This window comes from Sardina pilchardus, chromosome 17 (genome assembly GCF_963854185.1).
Source record: "Sardina pilchardus chromosome 17, fSarPil1.1, whole genome shotgun sequence".
In the NCBI taxonomy this organism is placed as follows: Eukaryota; Metazoa; Chordata; class Actinopteri; order Clupeiformes; family Clupeidae; genus Sardina; species Sardina pilchardus.
The window spans coordinates 16,150,209-16,157,708 of NC_085010.1; the positions used below are offsets into that span (position 1 = coordinate 16,150,209).

At 46.8% G+C, this 7,500-nt stretch overlaps 2 protein-coding genes across 3 annotated transcripts in view; one reads left to right on the plus strand and one right to left on the minus strand.

The window, feature by feature from the left end:
- Nucleotides 1–58, minus strand: part of fgd6 (FYVE, RhoGEF and PH domain containing 6) — a 25,081-nt gene extending 25,023 nt beyond the window's left edge. The window contains exon 1 of the mRNA XM_062517490.1: nt 5–58. Coding sequence (XP_062373474.1) covers nt 5–58 — 54 coding nt within the window. The remainder of the gene's footprint in view (nt 1–4) is intronic.
- Nucleotides 59–2,241: 2,183 nt separating this feature from the next.
- vezt (vezatin, adherens junctions transmembrane protein) overlaps nt 2,242–7,500 on the plus strand; it is a 27,288-nt gene continuing 22,029 nt past the window's right edge. For both annotated transcript variants that reach the window (XM_062518076.1, XM_062518077.1), the window contains exons 1-2: nt 2,242–2,355; nt 6,546–6,680. In XM_062518076.1, coding sequence (XP_062374060.1) covers nt 2,320–2,355; nt 6,546–6,680 — 171 coding nt within the window. In that variant the 5' untranslated portion in view covers nt 2,242–2,319. The remainder of the gene's footprint in view (nt 2,356–6,545; nt 6,681–7,500) is intronic.

A 7,500-nucleotide genomic window follows, 5' to 3' on the forward strand; every position in this document is an offset into this window, starting at 1 on the left:
TCACACTCCTCGCTGCCCTCCTCTTCCTCTCTCCTCCCTCTCTCTTCCTCTCCGCCATTCTGCCCGGGCGGGGAAGAGAGGAGGTGTGCGTCGCCCCCACCGTTGCCGAGGCGATGATGACACTGTGTGCAGGCGCTCTCGCCACACACACAGGTGCTGATGATGTAGCGTGTGTGTGCGGTCCGTGAACCTTCTGGACTCTGCGCGTCATTCTTGGAGTTCAGAAGGTGGAGTGTGTCCGGCCTTGTGTGTGGAGTCGGGGGTGTGTGTGTTGTGCTCGGGGGAGGCCTGGTCACACTGGACTTGGGCGGTGGGACGGAGCTGGTCTTGGAGGGACATGGCTTCGGAGCCAACGCCGGTTTGGGCCTCTTGGACGCCGCTGGCGACGGCTGCAAACGGAGAGGGTCCGGTTTTGGGGCAATGGGAGGGGGTGGTGGTTTCACTTTGGGTTTGGGGGCAACTGGAGGCTTCTTCACACCTAGAGAAAAAGATAGAGATAAAGACAGAGAGAGAGGCAGAGGGAGAGAGCAACACAAATGAAAAGATGAAAGGGGAGACAATGTGAAACAGCACAATGTAAACAGAGTGACAGTAACGAAGAGCAGCGACAGGCAGGCTGCCGGTGTGTGTTTGAGAGGGTCCTGAAAAAAGAAGCAGCTAGCTCGTCCTGGCCAGACCTAACCGTCAAAAAGATCTCAGCCGCTTTCTTAGAGCTTCAAATAATTGCACAACCTAAAATTAAGTGAAATTCACACCAAACATGCAGACATATTTACCATTGGGACGAGCCGTGTACAGTAAGCTTAACTGTACCTGAAGATAGCCTCAAGTTTCTATGGCCACGGGGCCTTCTTGTAAGTTTGTGTTAGTGCCTTGAAACAACTCAGTCAATAAAAGGACACAGCGAGTAATGCTGAAGTAAACAAAATGAATGGCTGAAAATAATTTTGCAAAAAAAGAGAAAAGAAAACCATCAGGGACGCATTCCAGGGATAGAAAGAAGCGTGCGCGGGGGATCCCCGAGTCAACACACACACGCACACAAAAGGCTCCACGCGAGACCTGACCATCAGGCTGCAGTCCCTCTTGCTCGGGGGAATAAAAATCTTAGTGTCGACACAGTCATTGTTCACAGATTGCATATGCGTCTTTACGCATCGTCATTTAGGCTCCCGATTGTCTTAGTCAGCGAAACGTTGGCGTTACTAGGGCAAACACGTTACAGATTTGTTAGCACTGATTCCGGGGGCACAAAAGGAGGCTTGGCTAGAGTGCTGTAAAACTTGGGAGTTTTGGAGATGAACAAGCAGCGGGGTTGAGATCTTGAACAATGGAGTAACTTTACACTTAACGCTTAAAACTACGCGTGGCATTTTCTTTTCTTTGTTCCCAACCAAAAAGAAAATATGTGCCCTGTTTTGACATACACACACGGACACACACATACACAGCACGCAGAGAAATGAGGAGCAAGACAAGCTTATTACACAGATAAATCGTGTTCTGTATTTGAATGTAAAAATGCACAGAAAGACACGAAACAAACTTAAACGCAGTGTGCATTAGGTTCGATTTTGCGCATCACTGCTCAATGTTTTCCATCATCCGCTACTCTTTGCGTAAAACGGATATTCACAGCAAGCTCAGAAACGTTGCCCACAAAGACAACTACATTTCACATATGGGATTAAACTGTAGGAGTCAATCTAAGCAATCCGATCAATATGTTTTGTATTAAGTGTTTAGCTACATAGAGCATAGTTTAAACTCGTTGAAGAACAGTGCACTAAACTGCTTGGTCGACAATATTATTCCTCACTTCCAGCAGTGATTCTAACAGGAAACTAACCTGAACTCATGATTCCTCGGTCTGTGAATAACTTGCATTCAAGTCGACCGTTTTCCAATGGTTTCCTTCTCCCGGGCCATTGACAGTCCCATTAAAATCACAAGCAAAACTCCAGCGCTACATCCAAAGGCCGTTGTTCTGCTGACACCGAAGAAGAGGACTTGCCGATTCTCTTCCCTTTTCTCCCCCGTTTTGTCGGTTTCCGAGCACGGAGTAAATTCGGGATTCTCCTCTTGGAAACTTTGATGCGCAATACCCTAAACCGGCGCTGGAGGAGTGCGTGAGCTCTACACGAGCCGGACCACAAGTCTCTCGATGAGAATGTGTGTCAACTGGGGATTGTGGGAAATGTAGTTTTATCGTTGAATCCTCTATGCGCATTCAGAGGACTTGCTTCACATCCAGCTGCTGTTGATTTGCCCCGACTACAATCCCAGAATGCGCGACGTTGGGATACATGGCGGAGAGCAATGACTGAGGAGTTCGATGAAGATGTGGTGTTCCAGGTGAGGTAATCTTTCTGGGCGGTGTTCGACTTCATGTCGTTTAACAAAAACTAGGACTGACGGTCATACGCTTGGTGTTTAGCTTATAGCAACCTAGATACAGTGTGTTCAGCAGCCTTGCTAGTAAGCTAATGCCCGTCAGCTTACGACTCCACATGAGGATTGTTGCTAGTGAGAAGTAGGCACTGACTGGCACAGTGCGCAGCCTGTAATGTCAATGCAAGTCTATCATCGTGTGTCATTCAAATGCAGTTGATGGGGTGATTGTTTGTTAACAGTTAGCCTGTTTATGTGGGCCATTTCCATCGTGGGGTGTGTGGAGAATGGGTCTGACAGCGAGTGGTCTGTGACCAGTTTAGCTACGTAACATTAACTCTACGTTACCTGGCACTATCCTCCCGTGCATAATGGGTTATGCTTGTGTGCACTAATACTGTTGAGCTAGGTTAGCTGATAACTTGCTCACACGTAGTTGAGCTAATTAGCTTACGAGCCGATCACCGTGTCTAGGCAACTTTGAACGAGGTTTACCATGCAATGAAAAGTTGAGTTGTGAGTGTGTTGTCATTTGACCAGCTCTGCAGCATCAATGAGATTTTGAACCAGTGACGTGATAGTTACAGGAACTGTATTAACTTGGTGCAAACTGGGAGGAATGCACAATGGTTTGATTATAGAGGCTGATAGACAGCTAACGTTACACTCGTGTTTTCCTAGAAATTTTAGATTATGTCAATTTCTCTCAAACTTGCTGGCCAGTTGGCTTGGTTGTGCTGCTCATCCGCTCCCTGGCGCTGGGGTGAATTGTGGGCCTGCGCCGATCATAATAAATCATATCTGTGGTCCCTCCGTGCTCCACTTTTACCCGGAAAACGCTGACCCAATTACCAGGCAGCTGCTGACTGCACCGATCACTCGGGAGGAGAACGGATAGACTGATCCGCACTGTTGCTAGACTGTAGCCAGCCAGCCTCGGCCCTTCCGGACAAATATGTCCAGCCACATCAGTGGTGCAGCTCATCATGTGGACTGATTATACAGACTGCCTGCTTTGAATTCAGATAAACGGCCTCTTTGTTTATCTCCGTTATAATGGTCGTAGATTAGGGTCTGATTAGGAGTAGTACAGCCTAATTTAGATTAGCCAGTTTGAGATGCCAGTATAAACGGATCCAATTAGGCATGTTAAAACGGACTTCACTTCTGCTTAGCTCGGTGTTTACTAATAACAAGTTAGGCCTACTACTATCACATCAAAATCAACCTTCCTCTTCCACTAGTGTCATATTGACCAAGGCACAGCTAGTCTAAGCAATCTGAGAACCATGTTGTGGTGACCGTGTGAGGTAAACAATATCAGTTGCCAACAGTGAAACTGCAAATTGTGTAATATAATAATCAAATAATCAAAACCAGCCTGAACCATTAGTATGAAAACTATTGATATAGATGTTAAAGAAAGGTGCAAGATATGCATTACACTTGTTTAGTTACAAAGTTTCTCCTGAACCGCAGGTGAGTGTGTGAGTTGGCTTTGGCCCTTCACACTGCAATAGCATTAGCAACAGTAGCACTGTGATGATGAGTATTCACTCACCCTCCACTATCCCAACAGAAAACCTTTTTAGGCCTATACAAATTTGAACATCAATCACAAGGTCTTTGTGTAAGCCTGGAATCCATTTCTTGAGGAGGGCTGGACAATATCTCTGAAAATGCCGATCCCAATATGCTGAGGTGACATAATATCTGATATCATTCAACATAATAAAATTTCAAAAGATGATGTTTATATTGTTATACAAAGTTAACACATGATGCTGTCATAAATAGTTGAATTCAATAAAAGAAAATATTTATATATAATATATATATAAAATCTATACACATCGGTACCCTTTTGCATATGCAAAAATGTGCAAATTGCACTCAGTGCTCGCTATGAAAGAACACCATGACAAAACCGTATTGTCAATATTGCAATATGTAAAAGAATGACCACAATATGCAATGCAAAATGGCACAACCTGACAGTCTGGAGCCAGTGAGAGATTAGTAGTTTAGTCTCGTCTCCCACCATAAGGCCTTGAATACATGTGTGAACATAAATCATGAGGTTGATTCGATTTGTTTGTATGAGATTGAAAACCATCTCCAGAGCCAGTGGGGGATTACAGCAGGTGGATTTAGCTGTGGCAGCGAAGGCACTGGTTGGTGGGCACATACACACACACACACACACACACGCGCGCAAGCACAAGCACTCTCACTTACACACACACACACACAGCTCGAATGGGGCAACTCTCGAAGGCGGACTAAAGGCCTAAGGCGCTTTAAACTAAAATCCATTTGGAATGGTAATCTGTCCGGTTGGGTACGAGTGAGACCAGGGCGGTGTCGCAGTCGTCGGTGTCAGTTCCCGAGGTTCCGTGGTCTGGAGCGCTGAGAAGAAGATTGGCCGGTTCCGTGCAAGTCCCGTCAGTGTCGTGGTCGGTGTGGGGTCGCGTGCTCCGTCGCCTGGAGCGCTGAGAGGGAGGGAGGCTGGCTGGGTCGGGCGGCACCGGTGGTCGCCGGGGAGGGCGAAGGATGGCGAACCTCAGGCCAGGCAGGAGGATGAGGATTGGACGAGAGGTAACAGGATGGAGTGATACAGAGACATGGATGATGAGAGGATGGAGAATAGATGATGAAGGGGTATAGACTGGAGATGGAGGGATGGATGTAAAATGACTGGTGGAGGTGTAGAGAATGGTGATGGAGGGATGAATGTAAAATGAATGGTGGAGGTATAGAGAATGGCAAAGGAGGTAGAGAATGGCGATGGAGAGATGGATGTAAAATGGATGGCAGAAACGGATTTCGCCTAGTTCTAAACTAAAACCAAACTTCAAGAAACATCTTTAAAAAGCTTTTAAGCTTCTAGTCAAGGACTAACCTCAGCCCAATCTATGTAGGCTATGGGGACACAATGCAAAGTGTCTGACAACACAGTCCATATCTACATGTCCACCTGTTCTTAGGGCCATTGCACGGCTGAACCCATTGCTCCGAGTTTGTTGTTCAGCTCTTTACCTTAACAGCTGACGGTTAGGACCACCACATGTGTAAAGGAGTGATCCTTAATTCAGCTTCACTAGATGCTCTAGACTAGAGATGATCAAATTCAAAGTCAAAATCAAAATCAAAATCAACTTCAGTTCTGCAGTCAGTTCTGCTATATGTACAAGACGTATAGAGGCGTGGAATTGTGTTCGTCTCTTCTCAAAGAGCCAGATCATCTCAGTGGGTCATCAATCGTAACTGGGTGAACGCCCGGCACTTTTGAATTCGCTCTCCACAGAATTCGCTCTCTACAGCCCTCTATCGGCTGTAACCCCACTATGTTAGTTTACCAGATCGGATCTGTAGTAGCAAAGTTCTTTATTAAGGTGTGTGTGGGACTATCTACAGTATCTAGGTGTGGAATTGTGTTTGTATCTTCTTAAAGAGCCAGCAGGGCTTTGGCTATGCCTACCTGAGGCCTAGCTGGTTCAGAGGCAGATCAGTCGGTCTACCTGTTACCTGTTACCGGTTGCCCTCTCTTGTCATCTTTGTTTGGTAAAGTTCTGAGAAGGTGTGAAGGGGTTAACTTTCCCTCGGCTGTGTACTGTAGCCCATGATCAGCTGTGTTGGAGGCAGCGTAATGGCCATTGTGTCGGCGGTAGGGTTGTAATTTAGCTAATACAAAAGGATCAGTTTAGCTAGAACGCCAAAGCCTGGTTTCTCTGAACAGAGGATGTGGGGGATTTGGGCCTGAGAAGAGAGGCTTGGTCCGTAACACTGGGAGAGGCTGGACGCTTGTCATGAAGTTAAGATTCTATCTCTTTCTTTGCCCCTTCTCTCCTTTTCTCTCACACTCTCTATCGCTTTCTCTCTCTCTCTCTCTCTCTCTCGCCCTGTCTGTCTTCCGCTCCGTCTATCTGTCTCACTCTCTCTCTTTCCTTCTCACTCCCACAGATGTCCTCCTTTATTAGCTTTCTGTATCACTTCTTCCTTCACCCTCTGTGCTCTCTCTCTCTTTCTCTCTCTCTCTCTCTCTCACTATCTATCTCAATATCTAACAAACCCATGTGTCTGTTCCCCCCCGTCTACCCCATGTCTAACACTGATGATGTACTGTGTGTGTGTGTGTGTGTGTTTTCTTCTAGAACTCCCCCCTGTTCCAGTACCTTCAGGATCTAGGACACACCGACTTCGAGGCGTGTGCTCCCGTTTCCCAGGACGACGATGACAGGGCCGAAGCTGAGGGGGCGTGTCGACGAGACGCCCCGCCCCCTCCGAAAGTGAGTGACAGCTCGACCCCTCCCCTGTCGACCCCCGACCCATCATTTATATAGGCGGTAGAGATTCAGTGAGAGGGTCTGTTGTTCAACTAGTGTCTTTGTGTGTGTGTGAGAGAGCTTGTGTGTGAGAGAGAGAGAGAAGGAGAGTGAGGGGAATTCCATATACATGGGCTCAAAAGTGTGTGTGTGTGTGTGTGTGTGTATTTGTGTGTGTGTGATGTGTCTGGTAATGGCAGTGAGGCTATTGACTGCTCTTATGCAAGCTGGACAAGGGGAGAGCCAATGAGATTCTGTGATGAGGAGATGGGCAGTCTGTGCTAGGTTTGATAAGATGGGCAGGAAGTGATGTCATTAGCCTTTTTAATGTTTGGGGTTATTGTGTGTGTGACATCCTGATGGGAGAGAGAGATTCCTGCCTGCAGCTACAGAAGGCAAACACGCGGGATGAATGTTCAATAAAGAGAGTGTGTGTGTGTGTGTGTGTGTGTGTGTGTGCGCGTTTGTGCGTGTGTGTGTGTGTGTGCGCGCCTGTGCGTTTGTGTGCCTGAGTGCAGCTTTTTTCTATGATTAAACAGAAAGGCAGCAAGCTGATACGCTGCTTGTTGCTCATCTGTATCTGAAAGAGTTATACTCACTGAGACATTTAGAGTGTGTGTGTGTGTGTGTATGTGTGTGTGTGTGTGTGCTGTGCTGTGCTGAAGCATACTTTCTGTTTTGCACTGCTGTTGTGTGACCTTGAAACACTCCCATTTTCTCTCCTCCTGTCTCTTTCTGCTTTTTCTTGTCTATCCTTTCCCTCTCCCCCTCTCTCTCTTTCTCT